Source organism: Myotis yumanensis, unplaced genomic scaffold, assembly GCF_028538775.1.
Source record: "Myotis yumanensis isolate MYYU_CA2020_CCGP unplaced genomic scaffold, mMyoYum1.0.hap1 SCAF_4, whole genome shotgun sequence".
In the NCBI taxonomy this organism is placed as follows: domain Eukaryota; kingdom Metazoa; phylum Chordata; class Mammalia; order Chiroptera; family Vespertilionidae; genus Myotis; species Myotis yumanensis.
Window position 1 is genome coordinate 110,356,423 of NW_027223755.1, and position 25,199 is coordinate 110,381,621.

At 45.4% G+C, this 25,199-nt stretch overlaps 1 protein-coding gene and 1 pseudogene across 1 annotated transcript in view; one reads left to right on the plus strand and one right to left on the minus strand.

Annotated features, from left to right (window-relative positions):
* Nucleotides 1-25,199, plus strand: part of USP31 (ubiquitin specific peptidase 31) — an 80,358-nt gene that overhangs the window by 37,025 nt on the left and 18,134 nt on the right. Inside the window, exons 6-12 of the mRNA XM_070413689.1 lie at nucleotides 1,045-1,189; nucleotides 13,590-13,767; nucleotides 16,271-16,382; nucleotides 17,164-17,258; nucleotides 19,134-19,211; nucleotides 20,026-20,155; nucleotides 24,423-24,542. Coding sequence (XP_070269790.1) covers nucleotides 1,045-1,189; nucleotides 13,590-13,767; nucleotides 16,271-16,382; nucleotides 17,164-17,258; nucleotides 19,134-19,211; nucleotides 20,026-20,155; nucleotides 24,423-24,542 — 858 coding nt within the window. The remainder of the gene's footprint in view (nucleotides 1-1,044; nucleotides 1,190-13,589; nucleotides 13,768-16,270; nucleotides 16,383-17,163; nucleotides 17,259-19,133; nucleotides 19,212-20,025; nucleotides 20,156-24,422; nucleotides 24,543-25,199) is intronic.
* On the minus strand, nucleotides 3,764-4,401 carry LOC139008409 (eukaryotic translation initiation factor 4E-binding protein 1 pseudogene; annotated as a pseudogene).

Below are 25,199 nucleotides of genomic sequence, written 5' to 3' on the forward strand. Positions count from 1 at the left end.
TTTCTTTGCTGCTTCTTTGTAGCCATCTCAAACAGGGCACCTAAAAAAATGTTTCATTTTATAATAATAAAGCCACCAACACAAAAGAATTACAATTCTTAAATTGATGACAAAAATACCTGTAGGATTTGCAGCTGGTTGGAAAAATACAGGTAACTTTATGCTTCGAGTAGGTTCTTTTGTCACCCGTGCTCGATTTGTGGACGCGACTAGCACTAACCACTGCACAATGAGACTGCTGACTGACTGGCTCACTCAACCCGTGCATGAATCACTTGTGCCTCCCACGCTGTGTATCCCGCGTCCCGCCTGCGCCGCGTCTCCCGTCATTCGACTGACCGACACCCCCCACTTCTTCTAACGCCATTTCTTCAAAATAGACTTGCCCAGGCCGAAAACCGACTTCTGTGCATGGGCCACGAAGTTTCAATCGCACTGTACGTGCGCGCCTGCGCATGGTATTTTGTGGAAGAGCCACACTCAAGGGGCCAAAGAGCCGCATGTGGCTCCCGAGCCGCGGTTTGCTGACCACTGGGCTATAATATATTTAACTAGTTCCTTTTGTTGGATATTGGAGTTGATTTAAATTTTTTCCTAATACAAATATTGATGGTTATTTGACATTTTTTAACCTGGAAAGAAGAAAATTTAATGATGTAGGAGTCAGTCTTGGAGCCAGATGTGGACTCTGTCATTGTCAGAGATTGAATATTTGTATAACCTCAGGCAGGTCATTGCCTTCTCTAGTTTCTTCCCCTGTGAAACGGGTAACTCATCTCCCGTGTCTCTTCTCCACCAGAACTCAGAGGAACTCTGGATTTAGTGCCATCACATTCTGAGAGCAAAATACATTGCTCTTCAGTGACAGGGGAGCCTGTGCTTCCAAGATTCTCTTATTAAAGGCAGATATAATGTGGGCCCTGTGATGTGTCAGAGGCCTCACCGGTTAGGTCCTGATGGTCTGGGGAAGTTCATGGAGAATTAGGAGATCCATTCATATTGACTTCCTGCTTATTCCGTTGTTTGCTTTTTCCCCGTTTTTAGATTGTGTTAACAGAAATGTACTATGATGGGTTCCACCGTTCCTTTTGTGACACAGATGACCTGGAAACAGTCCATGAAAGCGACTGCATTTTTGCCTTTGAGACTCCAGAAATATTCAGGCCTGAAGGAATTCTCAGTCAGAGAGGTAAATGAGCATATGTTTCCATAATGTCACATAATAGCTGTATGGGTCAACCGCTGTCTGCCTTTTCAGATGTCTGTTACATGATAGTATCATTTTTAAAATTATGGTAAAATACACATAACACATTTTTTTAAATCTACACTAATAAAAGAGAAACATGCAAATTAACCATCACTCTGTCACTTCGCCACTCCGCTATACCCACCAATCAGAGCGACTATGAAATTAGCCCAACAAAGTTGGCGGTTAATTTGCATATGCAGGCGCGGAGCGAAGACTGAAGACGACTGAAGATGGCAGTGGCCACGGAGCTGGAGTGAGCAGGAGGCTTGGGTTACACCCGGCGACGGAGGAAGCCAAGCTTCCAGCCTGCCCTGGGCTTCTCTGGAGGAGCTGGGGGGAAAAAAAAGGAGGGGCTGGGAGCAGCCGGAGCAGAGAAGCCAAGCCTCGCTGCTGTGGCCGAACCAAAGGCCTGGGTCCTGGGTGCCGGAGGAAAACCAGTGCCAGCAGCCAGGGGAAGGAAGGCCTATTGCATGAATCTTTGTGCATTGGGCCACTAATCTATGTATAAAAGGCTAATATGCAAATTATCCCCTTGGGAGTTCAGCCGGGAGACCGGGAGTTTAATCGCTTGCTATGATGTGCGCTGATGACCAGGGGCCAGCGCGCAATGAAGGAAGGCCCCGGCCGACAGCCAGAAGGCCCCAATTGGTCCTGATCGCTGGCCAGGCCTAGGGACCCTACCCGTGCACGAATTTCATGCACTGGGCCTCTAGTAATGGTACAAATTTTACAGTAACATATTTTCCTAGAAGAGAACAGTTCTTACTGCTTTAGGCAAGGATATTACCTTAATTCCTAACATTTCTGAGACTACTTTCTCCCTTAAGTGGCCACTTTGGCATCTTATTACAGCAGTCAAATTATTTATTTATGTATTACTGTAAATTTTTTTTTGTATTATGCTTACCAAATCTGATGCTCAATTTCTAAATTCTAATACCTTTAATGTAGAAACCTTCTCTTGATACTTGCTTTTAAGAAATCTGACACAAACATGTCGCATGCTTTAAACTTTCCCTGTTGTTTGCTGATAATTTATTTCCCCATCTTCTGTCTCAATAGCTTCCCCTTTGTTTCCCCAAGAACCCCTTTCCCCTGTCTCCCCTCCCACCCTAAAGCAAGTACTTTCTGTCTCTATACATTTCCCTTATCTAGACATGAATGGAAGCATATAGCATGTCACCTTTTATGACAGACTTCTTTCCCTTAGCATTATGTTTCAAGGCTCATCCATGTTGCTGTGTATCAGTCCTTCAGTCCTTCATTCCTTTTTATGGCTGAATATTATTCCATTATATGTATAGACCACATTTTGTTTGCCTATTTATCTGTTGTTTCTATCTTTTGGCCATTATTAAGTAGTGCTGCTGTGAACATTCATGTATAAATATTTTTTTGAATAAGCTGTTTTCATTTCTTTTGGGTTATAGAACTAGGAGTGGAAATGCTAGGTCACATGGTAATTTGCCGGGGTTCTTGTTCCAGCATTAAGAAGGGTTGAGGAAATCTGGAGAAGGCTGTGCATAGATTAAATAAGAGTCCAGAGACAAAAGATAATTTTGAAAGGCATTTGAGGGTCAGAGGAGCCTAGTTTAAAGGAAACTAAGATCCCCTGTCTCAGGACCCCATGCTTTTTATTAACACATTTTGTCCTGAGGTGAGGCAGAGATATACACTTCAAAGGGTCAGGTTTCGTATACAGAGTCATTGTCAGAATGGAAGAATTAGCCTGCAGCTGTTCAGATGTTTGGCCAGTAGGAGGCAATAACATGTAGATTAAGATGTCCTGAGCTGTCTGGCAGCAAACAATCATCCCTTTTCAGGTTTGGGGAAATGCCATCAGCCATTCCCAGATTCAGCCCTGCTGTCATGCTGGAATTGGCTTCTGGCAGTAATTCTCTTTAATTTTCTGAGGAACTATCAAACTGTTTTCCATAGCAGCTACATTGTTTTTATTTCTAACAACAAATATATGAGGGTTAAAATTTCTCTCCATTCTTGCCAACATTTTTCATTTTCTGTTTTTTTATTATGGCCATCCTAGTGAGTGTGAAGTGGTATCTCATTGTGTTTTTTTGTTTTGTTTTGTTTTGTTTTGTTTTGCCCAAGGGCAAAGGTGGCTTTTATTTCCTCTGTTGGGGAAGTAGGGGAGGGGAACTTCCCCAAGCACACCAACCTAAAGAAGGGGTGGTGTGCCCTCAGCAGAAGAGAGTGGCATGGTCATTCAGAAGGGCTCCTCCAGGTCCACTTCCTGGCCCAGACGGCAGGGTGTGTGCTCTGGAGAGTCATCCCCTTGGCATGCCAGCTCCTGCATGAATGGAGGCATAAAGAGGTATCTGCTGGTGTTCACCAAGAGGAAGGGGGAGCAGGTGCCCTGACTGTGGGAGCAGTGGACTAGGGTGGTTGACCCCACACCCATTGCCTGCCCAGGATGATAACTGCCGGTGTGACTCTTCTCCGGAGAAGGGCCAGAGAGGCCCAGACGCATTGCTCAGTCTGATGGCTGGGCCTTTAAATGTCCATCTCAAACTGTGACTCTTCACCGCCTGCTGGCTTCAGAGCTGTTTTGCAGATGGTTCTGGCTGGCTTCCGTGGGGGGGCTCGTCACTTACAGGGCTAGTGACCCCCGGAATGGTGGGCAGGTCCCATGGGGCTGTTTTGGTCACAGGTGAATTCCGACACGCCATCAGGAACCTTCCGGTCATAGATGATCCTGGTACCTCCCGGGGTGGTGCTGAGGAGCATGCCGCCGGGGATAGTACTGTAGTGCTGAGGGTTGGTGGGGAGTTGCATGCCGTCGCTGAGGACCACCCAGTGAGTGGCGGGGATGGCCCAGCTTGGGGTCTGGCTGCAGCTGCTGCCCCGACGTGCCAGCAGCCAGAATGTGGCCCTCCAGCCCCTGCAGCCTCGCTCCAGCCCACTCCCTCATTGTGGTTTTTATTTGCATTTTCCTAATGATATATGAGCTGATCATCTTTTCATGTGGTTGTTGGCCAGTTATATATTCTCTTCAGAGAAATGTCTTTTCAAGTCCTTTTTCTGTTTTTAAATTGGGTTGTTTATCTTTTTGTTGTTGAGTTGTAAGAGTTCCTTATGTATGCTGGGTACTAGACCCTTATCAGATACGTGATTGCAAAAATTTCCTCCATTCTGTAGGTTATCTTTTTACTTTTTTTGATAAGTGTCTTTTCTTTTTTATAAAAATTTTTATTTTTGAAGTTATAGTTGATGTATAATATTATATTAGTTTCCTGTGTATGACATCCTGAGTAGACATTATATAACTTATGAAATGATCACCTCGATGAATCTGGTACCCATCTGACAACATATGTACTTACTACAAGACTAGAGGCCCAGTGCATGAAGATTTGTGCAAGAATGGGCCTTCCTTCCCCTGGCTGCCGGCACCGCCTTAGCTGTGGCTGGAGCCCCCTTTCTGCCTTTGCTGTGGCCCAGAGCTGCCTTTCTGCCTTCCCATGCTGCCCAGAGACCCGGAGTGGCTGGGGGCGGTGTGGAACGCTCCGCCTCCAGCCGCTTGGCACCTGCGTATACAAATTAACCCACCATCTTTGTTGGGTTAATTTGCATACCCACTCCTGATTGGCTGGTGAGTGTTGCTAAGGTACAGTCAATTTGCATCTTTCTCTTTTATTAGTGTAGATTATTGACTATGTTCCCTATGCTGTACTTTATATCCCCATGACTGTTCTGTAACTACCAATTTGTACTTCTAAATCTCTTCTTTTTTGTCCAACCCCTCTATCATGTGACAACAATCAAACTGTTCTCTGTATTTATGAACCTTTTTCTGTTCTGCTTGTTTATTTATTTTGTTTTTTAAATTCCACATTTAAGTGAAATTATCTGGCATTTGTCTTTCTCTGTCTGACTTATTTCACTTAGCACAATAACGTCTAGGTCCATTCATATTGTTGCAAATGACAAGATTTCAGTCTTTTTTATGGCTGAATTACAATCCATATGTACCACCTCTTCTTTGTCCATTCATTTACTGATGAACACTTAGGTTGCTTCCATATTTTGGCTATTATAAGTTGTACTTTATGAACATAGTGATGCATGTGTCTTTTCAATTTAGTCCTTTGGGTCTCTTCGGATAAATACCCAGAAGTGGAGTTGCTGGGTCCTTATTTGTCTCTTGTTATAGCCTTTGTTTTAAAGTCTGTTTTGTCTGGCATAAGCTTTTTTGTTTATTTATTACCATTTTTTTGAAATATCTTTTTCCATCCCTTTACTTTCAGTTTGTGTGTGTCTTTCGATCTGAAGTGAGTCTGTTTTAGACAGCATATGAAAGGGTCTTGTTTTGTTAATCATTCAGTTAATGTATGTCTTTTAATTCATTTGCATTTAAAGTAATTATTGATAGACATGTATTTATTGTCATTTTATTATTAACCCTTTGCAGTCCAATGTTATTTTTGGAATTCAAACAGTCTGGTCCAAATTAATTGACGGGATTGAATGTTGAACTTTTTAATGTTCTTATTGCTCGACGTTGGACCTGCTCCTAGCGCCTGGTCTGTCAAGTCAGCCTTGAGGTTGGACCGAAAAGGGTTAATATACTTGATCTCTTTTTTTTAAATTAAATCTTTATTGTTCAGATTATTACAGTTGTTCCTCTTTTTCCCCCCATAGCTCCCTCCACCCAGTTTCCCCCCACCCTCTGCCCTCCCCCTCCCCCCACTGTCCTCATCCATAGGTGCCTGATTTTTGTCCAGTCTCTTCCCGCATCCCCCACCCCCCCACCCCCAAGAATAGTCAGTCCACTCCCTTTCTATGCCCCTGATTCTATTATAATCACCAGTTTATTCTGTTCATCAGATTATTTATTCACTTGATTTTTAGATTCACTTGTTGATAGATGTGTATTTGTTGTTCATAATTTGTATCTTTACCTTTTTCTTCTTCTTCCTCTTCTTAAAGAATACCTTTCAGCATTTCATATAATAGTGGTTTGGTGGTGATGAACTCCTTTAGCTTTTCCTTATCTGTGAAGCTCTTTATCTGACCTTCAATTCTGAATGATAGCTTTGCTGGATAAAGTAATCTTGGTTGTAGGTTCTTGGCATTCATCACTTTGAATATTTCTTGCCACTCCCTTCTGGCCTGCAAAGTTTCTGTTGAGAAATCAGCTGACAGTCGTATGGGTACTCCCTTGTAGGTAACTGACTTTTTTCTCTTGCTGCTTTTAAGATTCTCTCTTTGTCTTTTGCCCTTGGTATTTTAATTATGATGTGTCTTGGTGTGGTCCTCTTTGGATTCCTTTTGTTTGGGGTTCTCTGCGCTTCCTGGACTTGTAAGTCTATTTCTTTCACCAGGTAGGGGAAGTTTTCTGTCATGATTTCTTCAAATAGGTTTTCAATATCTTGCTCTCTCTCTTCTTCTGGCACCCCTATAATTCGGATGTTGATACGCTCGAAGCTCCTTACACTATCTTCGTATTTTTGGATTCTTTTTTCATTTTGCTTTTCCGGTTGGGTGTTTTTTGTTTCTTCGTATTTCAAATCTTTGACTTGATTCTTGCGATCCTCTAGTCTGCTGTTGGAACTCTGCATAATATTCTTTATTTCAGTCAGTGTATGCTTAATTTCTAGTTGGTCCTTTTTCATAACCTCGAGGGTCTCATTAGATTTCTTAAGGGTCTCACTACATTTATTGGCGGTCTCACCAGACTTTTTGAGGGTCTTACTAAATTTATCGGCGGTTTCTAGAAAGTTCTTGAAAAACCTTAAAAGTGTGGTTTTGAACTCTATATCCCATAGTTTGCTTTCCTCCATTTCTGTCATTTGTGTTCTGTTTCTTTGTCTCCGCATTTTGGCTGCTTCCCTGTGTTGATAGAGTGACTTTCTGTGCTAGGTGTCCTATAGGGCTCAGCCTCCCCAATTACCTGAGGTGGACACTCTTGGTGCACCCCCTTGTGGGCTTTGTGCACAGTCTTGTTGTAGTTAAGCCTTGATTGTTGTAGGTATCACTGAGAGGAATTGACCTCCAGGCCAATTGGCTGGGAGAATCAGCTGTGTCTGCAGTGGGAGAACTTCTATGCTGGAGACACCCTTCTGGGGCAAGACTTGCTTCAGTGGGGCTTTGGTGCTCACTGAGTCTGCCCCCTGAGTGTGTCCTTTATGGATCCGAGGAGGTGCAGTCTGGATGGTCCCACTCTGACCACTGGATACACTAGCTCTTGGATCTAAGGAGGTGCTAATCTAGCCTCTGCCTGAGGCTACCCAGCAGGAGCTCAGTTGTGAAGCAATGCGAGTTGCCTTGGGGCCTTGGGCCAGCTGCAGTTTGTTAGGTAATTTTCAGATTGCAAAGGGCCAGGCCTTTCATATGCAAAAGCCAGTGCACAGCTTGGGCGGGGCGGGGGTCCCAGGGGATCAACAGGGTGGAGCAAGCATCTATGGCTGCCCTCAGAGGCCCTGCTTCTCAGAGTCCCGGCAATCGCTGCAAGCACCTCCGAGAGAAAGCTGCCCTCTAGTTCCGACCGATGCCAGACAGTCCAGTTTCTCCCGTATGAGTCTGGGTCCCCAGAGACTCGCTCAGAACTGGAGCTCCAAGCTTGAGACTCCCTACCGATTGAAAAAGACAACCGTGTCCTCAGGCGCCAGCCCTCTCCGCGTGCGCCTCCGTACCTCTGTACTTTACTTCCGCACCGCAGCTCCTCTGAGTCTCGGTATGCTTTTCTCTTTCCTTCTAGTTGTAGAATTTCCACTCAGCCAGCCTTCCTGTGGTTCTGGATGATGTCTGTTCCGTCTTTTAGTCTTTTAGTTGTATTCTTGAAGTGGTTGTGCTAAGCAGCAATCTCTGGTGTTTACCTATGCCGCCATCTTGGTTTTTTCCTACTTGATCTTTTTTTATTTCTTCTCCTTCCTCTCCAAGAAGACCCTTTAACATTTCATGTAATACTGTCTTGGTGGTGATGAACTACTTTAGCTTTTTCTTGTCTGTGAAGCTCTTTATCTGACCTTCAATTCTAAATGATAACTTTGCTGGGTAGAGTAATCTTGGTTGTAGTCCTTGCTTTTCATCACTTTAAATATTTCTTGCCACTCCCTTTTGGCCTGCAAAGTTTCTGTTGAGAAATCAGTTGACAATCTTATGGGTAACTAACCCTGTAGGTAAATAACAGCTTTTCTCTTGCTGCTTTTAAGATTCTCTCTTTATCTTTAACTTTTTACATTTTAATTATGATGTATCCTGTATGGGCCCCTTTGGATTCATTTTGTTTGGGACTCTGCACTTCCTGGACTTATATGTCTATTTCCTTCACCAGATTAGGGGAGTTTCTTGTCACTTTTTTCAAATAATTTTTCAATTTCTTGCTTTGTCTCTGCTTCTTCCAGCAACCCCATGATGTGAAAGTTGGTACACTTGAAGTTGTCCCAGAGGCTCCTTACACTATCCTCATTTTTTTTTTATGAATTTCACTTTTGATTGAGTGTTTTCTGCTTCCTTATATTCCAAAACACTTATTTGATTCTCTGCTTCATCTACTCTATTGTTAATTCCATGTAACTTGTTCTTCTTTTCAGTTAGTGTATTCTTCATTGCTGTTGAAGTTCTCACTAAGTTCATTGAGCATCCTTGTATCCATTGTTTTGAACTCTGTGTCAGGTAATTTGCTTGCCACCATTTCATTTAGCTCTTTTCCTGGAGATTTCTCCTGTTTTGTTTTTTCTTTTCCATTGTGACATGTTTCTTTATCTCCTCATTTTGGCTGCTTCCTGTGTTTGTTTCTATGTATTGGGTAGAGCTGCTACATCTCCTGGAATTGGTAGAGTGGCCTCATTTAGGAGGTGTCCTGTAGGGCCCACTGACACAACCTCTCCAGTCACCTGAGCTGGATGCTCCAGGTGCACCCCTTGTGTTGGCTGTGTGCATCCTCCTGTAGTAGTTGAGCTTTGATTGCTGTTCACACATCATTGGAAAGTCGGTCAGCTGTGAGGTGTGGCTCTGACTACAGCAGAGGAGTTGCTGTGCAGGGGCTGACCCTATGGATCAGAACTTGCTTCATTGGGCTCTGGTGCCAGCTGAGTCTGCTGCTTGTGTGGGTTGCTCGTGGTGATGATTGGGTTGTCATCTGGTGTGGTCTGAAGCTGGCTCCTGCGTGCACTGTCTCTGAGGCCTCCTGGGAGTTGCAAAGTAGCCTGCCCAGGGCCTGCATGAACTACAGAGCGATCTGCAGGTGGTTGCTCCTTCTGCTGGACTTGGAGGTGCCCAGAGGAGGTGCTCAGTGTGGGAGGGCTCAGAAAAGGAACAATGGACTCTGCCATCACTTCTGTCTGGGAGAAAGCTGTCTCTCCAGCTCTTGCTGTGATGTCATACACTTCAGTCCCTTCCCATATGTTCCTGGTGCTTTTCGAACTGCTGCCCAGCTCTGAAGCTCAGAGTGAGTCTGATTAAGTCTTTGGAGAGGCCCTTTAAGAGGAACGCCTAGGACTTCAGCAGCCCTCCTTCTCACTCAGCCACAGTCTGGTTTTTACAGCCAGAAATTATGGGGATGTCTCTTCCTGGCACTGGAACCCCTTGCTCCTTATGGATCCACAGCCAAGATAACCCTCCTGGTTTATAACCACCACATGTGGGCTTGGGCCCAGCCTGCTACGAGTCTTGATGTGGATTCTTTTTATATTCTTAGTTGTAGGCCTTCTGTTCAACTAGATTTCAGGTGTTCTGAATGGATAGTACCTTTTGATACATAAAAGTCCTTAATTTTGATGAAGTCTGATTTATCTTATCATTGCTGTTGCTTGTGCTTTTGGTGTCATATGTAAGAATCCACTGCCAAATCCAAGTCCATGAAGATTTACCCCTGTGTTTTCTTCCAGAATTTTTATAGTTTTAGCTCTTACATTTATGTCTTTGATCCATTTTGAGTGAATTTTTGTGTATGGTGTGAAGTGGGGGTCCAGTTCCATTCTTTTGCATGTAAATATTTAGTTATCTCAGCACTGTTAGTTGGAGAGACTATCCTTGGATGTCTTGGTGCCTTGTCAAAAGTCTTTATTTTAGTACCTCTTTTCTTTCACCCCCTAATTCTAGAGCAGTGGTTCTCAACCTTCCTAATGCCGCGACCCTTTAATACAGTTCCTCATGTTGTGGTGACCCCCAATTTCATTGTTACAAATTGAACATAATTAAAACATAGTGATTAATCACAAAAACAATATGTAATTATATGTGTTTTCCGATGGTCTTAGGCGACCCCTGTGAAAGGTTGTTCGACCCCCAAAGGGGTCATGACCCACAGGTTGAGAACCGCTGTTCTAGGCAGTCTGTTATTTCAGTATTCATTATTCTTTGACCCAGGAGCTCTATTGTCTGTTTTCCAGTTGTTGTGTTCTCATGCATGTGCTTTTGTTTATTTAAATTGCTTTCTAATTTTAATTGCATCACAGTAAAAATACCCAAATCACCTGGTCCAGAAGTTTCTCCTCATTTCCTCCACTCTCAGCCGGCTGACTGACTCCTCCCGTCTGTGCTCTAGCTGTAGCTTCTGCTAATCTCTGGACTAGAATATTGTGTGGACATGACCTGTTTTCTCCTGTGTCTGTCCCACAGGAGAAACTGGGAATTCTCTGCAGTTGGGACTACGTTTTGCTTCATCGTTCTGTACCCAGCCGCTCAGTATAGTTTCTAATATACAGCCCAGTTAGTGTTTGTTCAACTGAATATTACCCCAAATCCCCCTTCATTCCCCAATTACTAGAGTTTACACTAAGTTTCTCTTTTTAAGTGAATATGGGGAGGTGCAAGGTTATCATATTCTAGCCAGAGAGTGCCTTTGTTGGAAGAATATGCCACTTTGGGAGTATGTGTTAGTCTTTGTTATAAAGGCCTTATACTATTGGGTTCAGGTGTATGAGGCTGCTACTTTTCCCAGTTTGCAAATGAGGGAGGAGACTTAGATTAAGGGTCACACAGCTCGTGGTAACTGGGCCTGCACTTTGAATGCAGAGCCAACCTCTGTAGTTGATGGGTATCCCCTCATCGCACTAGGAATCCTGATCAATTTTAGCAGAACAGGTCTTCCCAGCCTCACTTCTGTCAAGAGCCTGGGAAATGAGGCCATTCGTTATCTCAGATTCAGAATTCTATTACTTTTACTTCCTTACACTAAAGTTTAAAATGGTTAGGAACGGAAATCTGCTGTTCTTTTGTGATTTCTTCATGGTGTTCAACATTAAAAAGTATTTTTCCTCTTTAATAGCTTGATGAAAACTCAGTGTTTCCTTATTTCTAGTTCCTGTGTTATTGTTCTTTAAACACGTTTTTATTGATTTCAGAGAGGAAGGGAGAGAGAGAGAGAGAAACATCAGTGATGAGAGAGAATCATTGATTGGCTGCCTCCTACTGGGGATCCAGCCCTCAACCTGGGCATGTGCCCTGACTGGGAATTGAACCATGATCTCCTGGTTCATATGTCGACACTCAACCACTGGGCAACACTGGCTGGGCTGTGTTGTTGTTTTTTAATTTTTTTTAAAATTTCATTTATTGAAGGAAGAAGGAAAGAGAGAGATGGAAACATCACTGTTGAGAGAGAATCATTGACTGGCTGCTTTCTGCTTGCCCCCTACTGGGGATCGAGTCGGAAACCTAGGCCTGTTCCCTGTCTGGGAATCAAACTGTGACCTCATGGGTCGATGCTCAACCACTGAACCACACAGGCCAGGATAGTTCCCGTGTTCTTTATTTTAAAACGTTAATTTATCTGGAATTTATTTTGCTATTAACTATGTATTCATCATTTTTAATCCTCACCTGAGGATATGTTTTTATTGATTTTTAGAGAAGAGAGAGAGAGAAACAATCGATGTAAAAGAGAAACATCAATTGGTTGCCTCCCGTATATGCCCCCAACCAGGGATTGAACTCGCAGGTATGTGTTCTGGACCAGGAATCAAACCTGCAACCTTTTGGTGTACAGGACAACCCGCCAACCAACTCAGCCAATTGGCCAGGACTATGTATTCATGATTTTAAATTGCTATAATGTTGATGTATCTTAGTAGGTTTAGGAAGTCACATATTACTGGATATTTAGGTTATTTCAGATTTCTGCTATGAATACTTTTGTGTAAATGCTTTTTATTTTATTTTCCTCCTGGGTTACTGTATTTTAGGTGGAGGTAGGCTTCATTATCCAGTTGGAGTATCATTTCCTTAGGCTTTATCAGGCATTTATTGAGTTGCTACTGAGTGCAGGGCTGTTGCTTGGTGCTGAATTGCTTAGTGCCTCTGGTTGACAACTCTGCTTTCAGCAGTGGTATGGCCTGCCAAACACACATCTGCGTTCACTTTAATGTAGTTGATACCGTTTAGGCCAGTGGTTCTCAACCTTGGCTGCACATTAGAATCACCTGGGAATCTTTAAAATCCTGACTTCTGGGCCTCATCCTCCAGAAATTCTGTTTCTTTGTTACTAATGTTGTGGCCCCACCCCATAACAAAGAAACAGAATTTCCGGAGGATGAAGCCTAGAAATCAGGATTTTAAAAAGATTCCCAGGTGATTCTAATGTGCAGCCACGGTTGAGAACCACTGGTTTAGGTGATTGTATTAAAGTTCTGTAGTTGCTGTGAATCTAGTTAAATGGAATTTCTTTTTTAAATCCTTACCCTAGGACGTGATTGTTTTGTTTTGTTTTGTTTGTTTTAAAATTTTATTTTATTGATTTTAGAGAGAGAGGAAGGGAAAGAGAGAGAGAAACCTCGATGTGAAAGAGAAACATCAATTGTTGCCTCCCGTACACATCCTGACCAGAGATCAAACCCCAGTCCAGGTATGTGCCCTGACGGAATCAAACCCCAGCCTTTCTGGTGCAGGGGACGACACTGCAGCCAGCTGAGCCACCTGGTCAGGGCAAGTGTAGTTTCTTATAAGTTTGGCCCTTCATCAGGGAGAAAAAGCAGCATTGGAATATTGAAGATCACTCCACTTGTATTAGCCTTTACTTTTTACTTTTTGAAAAGTTTATCTGGTTGCTGGTTGCACGCATGGCCACACTTTACGTTGTTGTGGTGAATCATCTCTGCAGACTTGCCCTTCTCACACTGGACCTAATGGTCACTGAAGATCAGAGGTTTAATTTTTCAGTTTCTGACAGGTAAGGCCAGCTTAAAAATGACGCTGAAGAAATTATCTGAGTGGCTAGATGAGTCATCTCAGAGTAGATCATTTGTTCCTTCTTTCAACTGCAGTTTAAATTACATAATGACAACATCTTAATTTCTCTATTGGGTAAATTACTTTGTAATGAATGAAGGAAAAGAATTTTAAAGAGATGAAGTAAGTTTTTTCTATTTTATTTCAGGAATTCACTTAAACAACAATCTGAACCACTTAACAGTTGGCTTGGCCCATCATAGACTGTCTTCTGCACACGCAGCAGCAAAGCAGGGGAAAGTGGAGCTGCCCGTGACGAGAGCAGAGAGTGACAAGATCGTCCTGCTGGTGTGCAACCGCGCCTGCACCGGGCAGCAGGGAAAGAGGTGCAGACAGCTTCTTTTCCCGCAACTGCGGAGGCTTTGAAAAGTCTCCTATTTTCAAAAGTAGGGATAAAAGCATCCGTACTTTTCATAGTTAATTTTTGATTCTGATGTTTAGAAAGAATATGTGTGTAAGTTGACCTGATTTGAGGGATTGGGAGAGAGAATATAAAGTTACGATGATAGAATCTGAGTGAGAACGGCTCTTCAAGCTCATGGTAGTTTTTAAGGCTCCTGCCGTATGTCTATTTCCAGCACAAGCTCCTCTAGTGGCCCCAGACCTACACACCTAGATCCAGCTGCTTTCTTAACAGCTTTCTTTTTCTCCTTTAAATTCTTAACAAATCTACTTGGATGGTATGTACATCACAATCTTGGGTTCCAGACTGAGCTCTCCCTACACCTAGCCCTCCGGCGTTCCCTGAGTGTTGCGTGCCACTCTTCGTTCAGTAGCGTAAGCCAGAAAGCTGGGAGTTGGAAATCTCTCGGGTCTTCCCTCTGTAAGAACTTCCCTCTGCGGGAGTTTCAATGTCTTTTAAAGTAGCCTTCTCCCAGAAGTGATATACTTACCTGAGTGGTAAGCATGGTGTGGACCTGCTTAGGGAGGAAGGCACTTGTTTCTACTCTTTGTCAAGGTAGCATTTATATTAGCCTTTAAAAATATTGCTTTGGAATAAATTCCTTTTTTAAAGATGCTAAATTAATGTAAATGCAAAATGTGTTGATTTGTGTATTTTTGATGCTCATTAACAAATACTCGAGTGTTGCCAGTGTCGGGGGCACCGTAAACACAGGGGCTATGTAGCAGACAGACAGACAGACAGGATCTGTCTTCCCAGGAGCTTACATCCTGATTAGGACAGTGACTACAAGCAAGTAAACACATTTAACTCAGTCCTTTCCACTTTGAAGATTTTAAAACTGGCTGGGATGATAGAGTGCTGGGGTTGGGGACTGTTAGGGAGGGAGGTCAGGAAGGGCTTTCTTGCAGCAGCTGAGAGGAGAGGGTGAGCTGTGTGAGCCTCTGGGGAAGAGGATCTCATAAAAAGGGGACTTGGAGTACAAAGACGCTGAGCCTAGAGGAGCTTGGCGTGTGTAAGGGACAGAAGGGAAGGGATGTTAGTCTCTTAGAAGTGAAGACATTGTCATTGAAAATGTGGCCAGATGGTTTACATGTGCTTGTAACTTCACGTCACAGTCATTTTTAGGCAGATAGGTTGGTTCACTGTTGAGTGTCACTGTGAATAAACTTTGTATTAGTAGTTGGGTTTCTTGGTGATCTTAGCACCTCTGCTAGGCCTGAGTCAGGGTTTGTCTGATTCCTCCTCACTCACTCTCTCACTCACTCAGCATCTACCATGTTACAGCCTACTAAGATAGCAGACCACATTTCCTTCCGCCAGATAGTCGCAGTGCATGGTGGAGGCAGAAGAACGATCAGGCTCTGTAAGTTAGTGCTGTGGTGCCAAGACAGGGAACAACCGGACAGGTGCTTCCGCAGAAGGACACCTCTGGGGGTCTTGATGTGGGTGAGTGGGGCCTAGCCCAGGAGCAGGCTGGGAAGGCTTTCCGGGCTGAGGGAATTGGCTGAACAAAGACCTGGGTGTGTGAATTGGACACATTCAGGGCACACAGCACGTAGGTGTGAATGGCTGGAGCTTGGGGAGTGAGGGCAGCCCAGCGGTGCTTCACTGTGGCCGCATTTTAGAACCGCCTGGAGAACTTCTAAAAAGTCTCAGTGCTTGAGCCATCCACCAGAGTGACTGCAGCAGGATCTCGGGGGGCTGCACTTGGGCACCCTTGTTTAAAGCTCCCTCGGTGATGTAGCCTGCAGCCATAGCCTAGAGCCAGGCACTGCCTCCTGTTCTCCAACACCTGACAGCCCGGCACCGCAGGGGCCCGTGGCTTCTCCCTGGCTGCCTGCCTGCTGGGCCTGCAGTCCTGTCTGCTCCTCTGGCAGAAACCCATTGCTTGTTTGACCTGTGCTGTTCCAGACTGTTGTCCACTCTGGCCTTCTTTCCTCATCGTCTCCACTGATCCTGTGTCTTGCTTCCTAATATCCTAGCCTCATGCTCCCCCAGAAGCCATTTTGATGAATGAGCTGTTAAATTTCATTTAGAAATCTCAGCTTCTCTTCTGACTTTTTCATCCACTTATGAGAGTTATATTAAATTTCCTGTTTGTTTTATATTGAGAACAGCCCTAAAACCAATTATATAGTGATTCCATTTAAGAAGGTCAGTGGTTGAGTGTTGACCCATGAACCAAGAAATCACTGGTTTGATTCCTGGTCAGGACACTTGGCCTGGTTGTGGGCTTGATCCCCATTAGGGGGCATGCAGGAGGCAGTTGATTGACGTTTCTCTCTCATCGATGTTTCTATCTCCCTGCCCCTCTCCCTTTCTCTAATGTCAGTAAAAACATATTTTAAAAAGATCATGAGTAAGGAATACAGCGTAAAGGAATGGTTATAATTTAAGGTGATTGAAATGGTTGTGTGTGTTAGGTTTGGACAGCCTTTTGTGCTGCACTTGGAGAAGACAGTAGCCTGGGACCTGCTGCAGAAGGAAATCTTGGAGAAGATGAAATATTTCCTGAGGCCCGCGGTTTGCATTCAGGTGTGTACGTGCTCTGGTATTCCGGCCCAGCATGCGTGTGTACCAGTGAAGAAGCAGTCTTTGCAGGGGAGTTCGGAGTTCAGGCCTCTGCTCTAGGGAAGACGGACATGAACTGGAGAGTTCGTAAGCCCTGGTGCAGAGCTCTCCAGTAGGACTCTGAGACGAGGACTTAGCCCTCGTTCTGTGACATGAGCTGCCACTGCAAGTTTCCCTTCCCATGTTTGTCTAATCATGGTTAGCATGTGGTCTGCTTGGACGGACTTTGTAGAACATCTCTCTGTGTATTTTCAAAATTAGGATTTCAGTGGTAAGGTACCCATGGGAAACTGACATTAAGTTAATGTTCCACAACTGCCACATATTATCTGTCTTGCATAACATATTTGCTGTGTAAATTGTAATTGATATTTAAAGTGTATTAGAGCAGCTCAACAACCTTAGAACATTATGGAGGAGCATTTTCAAAAGTTTGCTCCCCCTCTAATCTGGTTTGGAAACACCACTGTGAAACAGATGCCCTTAGGATAGTGGTTCTCAACCTTCTGGCCCTTTAAATACAGTTCCTCATGTTGTGACCCAACCATAAAATTATTTTCGTTGCTACTTCATAACTGTAATGTTGCTACTGTTATGAATCGTAATGTAAATATCTGATATGCGGGATGGTCTTAGGCGACCCCTGTGAAAGGGTCGTTCGGTCGCCAAAGGAGTCGCGACCCACAGGTGAGAACCGCTGCCTTAGGAGCAATCCAGCCTAATTCTCCTTCCCCATTTGCTGCAGGTGTGTCCTTTCAGTTTGCGTGTGGTCAGTGTGGTGGGAATAACATACTTGCTGCCCCAGGAAGAGCAGCCACTGTGCCACCCAACGGTAGAAAGGTAAAAACATCACCTTCTAGAATTTCACAAGCGCGCATGTGTGATTTCTAGTGACGTCTGGTATGATTTCCACACAAGTGTGTTCTTTGGGCTCATTAGAAATTAAGTTCTTATTTTACTTTTGACTCATATTAGGATATGATATGCTTCAGGATCCTTTTTGGAAAAGCCTGGAGTACTCATGTGAAGGAAAGCAAATTGCTGTATATCCCAGGACTACAGAAAAATGACATGTTCATAGTTACCAAGGTTGACATTTCCCAAAGTAGAATTCTCATCATGCCCCTTTCCCCTGCCATCCTTGCAGGGTGACCTGTGTTATAAAAGACAAAGCCAGGCTCCACAGTGCCGGACGTGTTTCAGTTTGAGGCTGACTACTTGCCTCTGTCAGGCCTGCTTGCTGCTCTCCCACCATCCTAACCCTTCGGCAGTGGCAGAGTGCCACGGGCTGCTGGACACACAGCACGGCTTCATGTGCCTTTGCATGTGTTGACAGTGTCTTTCCTCTGAGCCTTTGTTCACACTATCCATCCTTCCCCTGTGGTCAAATTGTTCTTGCACTGCGCTTCCCCTGTACTTTCTACACACTTATATTACAACACTCACTGTATTAAAGTAATGATATGTATATGACACAAATATAAAACTCATGTTACTGTTTTATGATTTTTTTCAACAAATGTTGTAGTGCCTGCATTTCAGTATTTCAAAAAGGTCTACAATGTGGTTCTGTTTGAAAGCAGGTTACTGTTTGGTTTTGTTATTAACCTTTTTTTTTTTAATTGATCATAGAGAGAGGAAGGGAGGGAAAGAGGGGGAGAGATAAAGAGAAAGAGAAACATCGATCTGAGAAATATCAGTATGTTGCCTCCTGCACATGCCCTGACTGGGAATCGAACCTGTATCCTTTCAGTATATGGGACAACGATCCACACCAGCTGGGGCAAGTCACTGTTTGGTTTTAGAGATGAAAATTAATAGATTAGATAATGCTTCAAAACATTTCAAAGCATAAGAAGATTAGATGAGTAATATTGACTATTTTTTTTGTGTGTGTAAAGGCTCCCTTTGTGTTCTCTGAACATTCCTTTTTATAAGTACATCCTTTTCTTCTTTTTTAATAAAATATATTTTTATTGATTTCAGAGAGGAAGGGAGAGGGATAGAGAGATAGGAACATCAGTGCTGAGAGAGAATCATTGACCGGCTGCCTCCTGCACGCCCCATACTTAGGATCAAGCCTACAACCCAGGCATGTGCCCTTGGCCGGAACCGAACCTGGGACCCTTCAGTTCCCAGGCTGACACTCTATCCACTGAGTCACACCGGCTAGGGCAGTAATACTGACCATGAATCCTGAGCTTCTCAGGAGATGAAATGTGCCAAGGCACTCAGTGGGGCTTTATGAAGGAAGGAGGTGGAGCACGAGCAGGACTTAGTGGAAGTTCAGGTTGGCGCAGACAGAGTTCAAGGACAGGCATGGTTTATGGGGAAGGGGTGCAGGAGCAGACTTTCTTCCCAGAGAGACTGTTGTCTCTATTTGGGTTGGTGAGAAATTGGACACAGAGTTGGAAAGGTCCTAAAGAACATCTAAGAGTGACTATGGATAGCTTATAATAGGATTCTAAATTTCTTCCAATGCCTATTTCTATACTGGACAATTTTAATTGAAGGGTTTTTTAGTCCCACTGTAACCTATTTATTATATATGAGGTTGTTATAGTGGTTTCAGAAACTTTTTCTGATGGGGAATGATGATGATGTTCAGAAATCACATGATTTCAGATTTCAGATAGGATGACCATATTTAAGTAAAATAATTTATTTAGAAAATAAAATGTGACTCCCCTCCCTCCCCATCCCCTTTATCTGTAGGGCATTAAAATCGTGTGGACCGGGTGGCACTGCTCATGTGAAATTAGTGGTAGAATGGGACAAGGAGACAAAAGATTTGTGAGTATTTTTTACTTAGTGTTTATAGAGTCATTGTTTTAATTATTTTAAAAGCATGCCTTTGATCTTTCAAATTAGCTGAAACCCAAATTTCTCTTTAACTGTTTAGTGTCCGGTGTGTTGCTAATCCTTTATTTAAGTAGTTTATTATTTCTCTCCTATACATTCTGTTGTTTGCTGTTAATGAGATAGAAGCTATATATTTGTGTGTGTGTGTGTGTGTGTGTGTGTGTGTTCATTGTAAGTCCAATTACTTTGATTTGTATTACAGGTCCATTCATTCTAGTAAGTTAGGCAAGATGCATACCCTTAGTTACAAAGGACAAGAGTATATGGATTAATTAGCATAGTTCATGGCCACTTCCAAAAACAACCAGCTCCAAGTTATTTCTTCTTTTTTTTAAAAAAAATATATTTTATTGATTTTTTACAGAGAGGAAGGAGGAAGGGAGAGGGATAGAGAGTTAGAAACATCGACGAGAGAGAAACATCGATCAGCTGCCTCCTGCACACCCCCTACTGGGGATGTGCCCACAACCAAGGTACATGCCCTTGACTGGAATCGAACCTGGGACCCTTCAGTCTGCAAGCTGACACTCTACCCATTGAGCCATACCGGTTAGGGCAAGTTATTTCTTCTTGAAAATAATTTTATAGATAGAGAATTTTCAAGAACACTTTGGAACATGGGAAATTGCTTTCTTACACATTGACCTTCTTGTTTATGAAATTATATCTATGCTGTGAAGCTGTGATTGTATTTTGTGTCAGTTTTGCAAGATATTTCTGATAAATGCTTTGCCCCCAATGGCAGCTTGTTTGTAAATACTGAAGATGAGTATATCCCTGATGCAGAGAGTGTCCGTCTGCAACGGGAGCGTCATCATCAGCCTCAAACTTGCACTTTATCCCAGTGTTTCCAACTCTACACCAAAGAGGAGCGGGTAAGAGCAGGGGAGCATTTCTTGGGTGGTGCGGTGGTAGGGATGGGGGCATAGCAAGGTGACAACGAAGAAACAAATTATGTCCCAGAAAACTTCCTGGTCGTTTTGCATTTACATAGGTTCTGCACACGTATGGGTATTCTAGTGTAGGGTTTTAAATAATTTTCCTTAGTAACTGGAACAGTGATTCTCAACTGTTTGGTACTAAGAACATAGGTGTGAGAACCTATCTAAATTAATTATCTACACTAATAAAAGAGAAACATGGTAATTAGCGTACGACCGCTACCCTTCCCATTGGCTAATCAGCATATCCTTATGCAAATTAACTGTCAGCCAAGATGGCGGCCGGCAGCCATGCACTGAAGCGAACAGGGAGGCTTGCTTGCTCCAGTGACGGCTGACTCCAACATTCCCCGCCTGAGTTGCCGGCCTCTCAGCTGCAACTCTAAGCAACTATGTACTATGTTGCAAATAAGAAGCTAAACAAAACCCCAGAAACCGGCTTTCATTCAGCCAGGCTTCAGCCAGCCGGACTGCAACATTGTATCGATGTTTTCAGCAGCGAGGCCTCAGAGCTAAAGCTGGCCCAGAATGAAAAAAAAAAAAAGAAAAAAAGGAGCGGTTGGGAGCTTCAGTCACCCGCTTCCGGAAAACAGCCCTCAGCCCCTCACCCAGAGTGTCCAGGCACCCCAGTGGGGACCCCCACCCTGATCCAGGACACCCTTCAGGGCAAACCAGCCAGCCCCTACCCATGCACCAGGCCTCTATCCTATATAGTAAAAGGGTAATATGCCTCCCGGCACTGGGATCAGCAGAGCAGCGAGGCTCCTGGCACCGGGATCAGCATGACAGGGGGCAGCGCCCAAACCCCCTGATCAGCCCTGCTCTGTGCCTGATAGGGGGGATCTCCCCAATCCCCTGATTGCCCTGCGGCTCTGTATTTGACAGGGTGTGGCGCACCAACCCCCTGATCGGCCCTGCTCTGTGTGTGACAGGGTGCAGCGCACCCCACCCCCCCCCCCAATGGGCCCTGCTCTGTGTGTGACAGGGTGGAGCCATAACCTCTCCATCAGCCCTGCCCTGAGTGTGACAGTGGCGGCGCCCCAACCCCCTGATCAGCCCTGCTCTGTGGGTGATAGAGGGTGGCGCCCCAACCCCCCTCCACGGGCCCTGCTCTGTGTGTGACAGGGTAGAGCCATAACCTCCCCATTGGCCCTGCCCTGAGTGTGACAGCGTGCAGCGCCCCAACCCCCTGATCCGCCCTGCTCTGTGTGTGACAGGGGGCGGTGCCCCAGCTCCCCTATCAGCCCTACTCTGTGAGTGACAGTGGGGAGCTCCTCAACCCCCTGATCGGCCCTGCTCTGTGCGTGACAGGGGGGAGCTCCCCAACCCCCTGATCGACCCTGCTCTGTGTGTGACAGGGTACGGAGCCCCAACCCCCCTGATGGGCTCTGCTCTGTGAGTGACGGGGCAGCGCCCCAACCCCCTGATGGGCCCTGCTCTGTGAGTGACAGGGGGCAGCGCCCCAACCCCCTGATTGGCCCTGCTCTGTGCGTGACAGGAGGTGGCGCCGCAACCTCCCCATCGACCCTGCCTTGAGTGTGACGGGGGGCGGTGCCCCAACCCCCCAATCAGCCCTACCCTGAGCGTGACTGAGGGTGGCATCGCAACCTCCCTATCCGCCCTGCTCTGTGCATGACGGGGCGGCGCCCCAACTCCCCAATCGGCCCTGCTCTGAGCCTGATCAGGGGCTGCACCTAGGGATTGGGCGTGCCCTCTGCCACCCGGGAGCAGGCCTAAGCCAGCAGGTCGTTATCTCCTGAGGGGTCCCAGACTGCGAGAGGGCACAGGCCGGGCTGGGGGACCCCCCTCCCCTCCCCCCCAAGTGCACAAATTTTTGTGCACCGGGCCTCTAGTAATTAAATAAAATTGAAAGTTCAGTTTCTTCGTTTTGAGTGCTTAGTAGACACAGTGTACATATAGACAAAGTTCTATTGGGCAGTGTCTTTGGACCACTTAGCACAGTGCTTTGCAGACAGTAGGGATTTGGTAAATATTTGCATGTAAGGATGACAGATAGACAAGTCTCTGTGAACAGGGCTCAAGCCTGTGTGGTTTTTAAACCTCTCTAGGTTGGTGCAACTTGAGAAACCTTGACTAAAACACTTGTAATTCATCTTGAAGTGATGTTTAGGATCAGAACTTCTATTTAAATTTTTTAAAAATTGGTTTGAGAGAGAGACATGGATTTGTTGTTTCATGTATTTATGTATTCACTGATGGATTCTTGTATGTATCCTAACTGAGGATGGAGCCTGCAACCTTGGTGTATCGGGATGACGCTCTAGTCAACTGAGCTACCCGGGCAGGGTCAGGTCAGACTTTTGACTACTGATTGTTACTGTTCACTCTACGTACATAGGGAGTTATGCAATTTCGGGTGGAAGAGGACTTGAACGGTCCTTTCTCTCTGATGGTTGGGCTCTGCTGAATTTCAGAGACGTGCTCGTCCAGCCACTGTTTGTACACCTTTAGTTGTGAAGCGTTTGCCTACGTAGGAGACTCATCATTTCCTCTTTGGAGGTCCCTGATGGAGACTTAGGTCAGCCTGGACTACATCCCCAGGTCACTGTGACCACATGTGTTCTCTCTAAGAATAGCTGGGGCCAAATATTTGTCTATCTTTTAAATATTTGAAATGGTTTCCATTTTCTCACTGAGTCTTTTCACCCCCAAATTTTCCATAGCTAGTTCCTTTAATAATAGGTTTCATAAGACATCTTTTTTCAGTTTGGAGCTTATATAAAATAGTTCATTGGTTTTGCATCCTGGTGATTGCCTACTCTGTATAGCACCTTATCCTATTTAGATTTTTTTAAAAAAATTGATTTGGGAGATGTTTGAGAATGGCACAAACCTTAGAGGTGAGCAGACCTACTAGATGGCAACACTGGTATTTTACAGAACGTCTCACTGATTAGGAAGGATGAGTTCAAGCTAGCAGGATATATTTTCACTAGAGGCCCAGTGCATGAAAATTCGTGCACTCGGTGGGGGGGCGGGAGGTGGATGGGGGTCCCCTCAGCCTGGCCTGCGCCCTCTCACAGTCTGGGATCCCTCTGGCAGCCCAGGAGCCCTCGGGGGATGTCCACCTGCCAGCTTAGGCCCGCTCCTCCCGGGCCTAAGCCGTAGTTGGACATCCTTAGTGCTGCCGAGGAGGCAGGAGAGGCTCCCACCACTACCGTTGCACTTGCAGCCGTGAGCCTGGCTTGTGGCTGAGCAAAGCTCCCCCTGTGGGAGCGCACTGACCACCATGGGGCAGTTCCTGTGTTGAGTATCTGCCCCCTGGTGGTCAGTGCGCATCATAGTGACCAGTCGTTCTGCTGTTAGGGTCAATTTGCATATTACCCTTTTATTATATAGGGTAGGGATTCATTCATTCAGTAAATGTTTATTGAGTACATACTGTGTGCTAGGTACTGCACTAGGTCCTGGGGATTTGGCTGAGACCAAGAAAGACAGTGTTTCTGCCATCAAACAAGGAAGTAAAGAAAGCGGAGGTCATGGGTGAGAAAGGAACTGGCATGGCTGAGAAACAAAGGAAGCCAGTGTAACTGGAGCACAGGGTGAGGAGAGAGGGGAGAGACTGTGCTGGTCTTTGAGTAATCCTGAGTGTCCACCGGGGAGCCAGGCACATGGAGAGCACACAGTCAGCATGCACTGGGAAGAATGAGTAAATGGGGGTCACTTTGGTGGGTGTCCTGGTATTTGCTGAGATAGGAAAGGAGGAGAATGGTGACTATGTTGGTGGAAAGGTAATGAGTTTGGGAATACGCTGAGGTTGAGATGCTTCGGGGTCATATCCTCTAGACCAGGGGTGGAGACGCCCAGCCCTCGTGCCAGATAAGGCCTGCGAAATCATTTGGTCTGGCCCTGCCAAGGCATGAGGGGCGAGTTAATTAAATGTTTGACCAAATTTAGCAAGTTTACCAAATAGAGCAGGCTAATGTTTAAGTTGATAGTTTTGTATGGCCCTCGAATGATGTCACAGATATCCAAATGGCCCTTGGCAGAGAAAGGTTCCCCACCCCTGCGCTAGACAGTCATCGGGCCTGTGAGAGAATCCAGCCAGCAGGTGTGTGGGTGCCATTGTGTGCAGTTCCCAGAGAGGTGCTGAGTTGCGGGCGCTGGTCGAGAAGCGAGTGCAGCCGTGTCCTCAGGAAGCTTCGCCTGAGGCGCTCACCATCGTGCCCCTCGATTGCAGCTGGCCCCGGACGACGCCTGGCGCTGCCCACACTGCAAGCAGCTGCAGCAGGGGAGCATCACACTGAGCCTGTGGACGCTGCCAGACGTGCTCATCGTCCACCTGAAGCGGTTCCGGCAGGTGAGGACAGGCCGTGGCACGTGGGCTGAGGGGGTCTCTGGGATCCTGTGCTCCTGTCTGTGTTACAGACACACACCTGCCCCTTGTGTTCTTTCTAGAGTTCAGTGTCCTGTGATCCTTTAAATCCTATACATTTCAGTTCATACTGTGGCTGTTGTATTTTGTTCTGGAGCATTTGCTTTAGGTATGTAAATGCTGTGTTTCAGTTTTTGTGAGCGTGCTTTGGATCAAAAAGAAAAAAAGGAGAGCTCCTTTCTGGGGGCGGGAGGGTGATGTTTCTCCCAAAGGCATGATGGGTGGCGTCCTGCTCCCGGGGGCGGTGGTGCAGCTGGGGAAATGAGCCAGAGACATGTACAAGGAAGATCTGCTTTGTGTTACATTGCTCTGTCAGTCCGTTTTTTCAGAATGGCTGTCTGTTCTGAGGTAGGATGGTCCGGGACAGCCTCATTGTAGGAGGACTACACGGGAGGTAAACGTAGAGGGGTCTGTGAGGCCTGGCTCTAGGAAGTTTTGTGTCTGAGATTGGAGTAGGCATTAGGGGAGCAGGGTGTGCAGAGCCCCGCCCCTGAGGGAGTACGGCCGTGCCAGAGGCTGGCAGCAGCCGGTTTGGCTGGAGCACCAGGTTGGAGAAAAAGGTGCAAGCTGAGGTGGACGGCG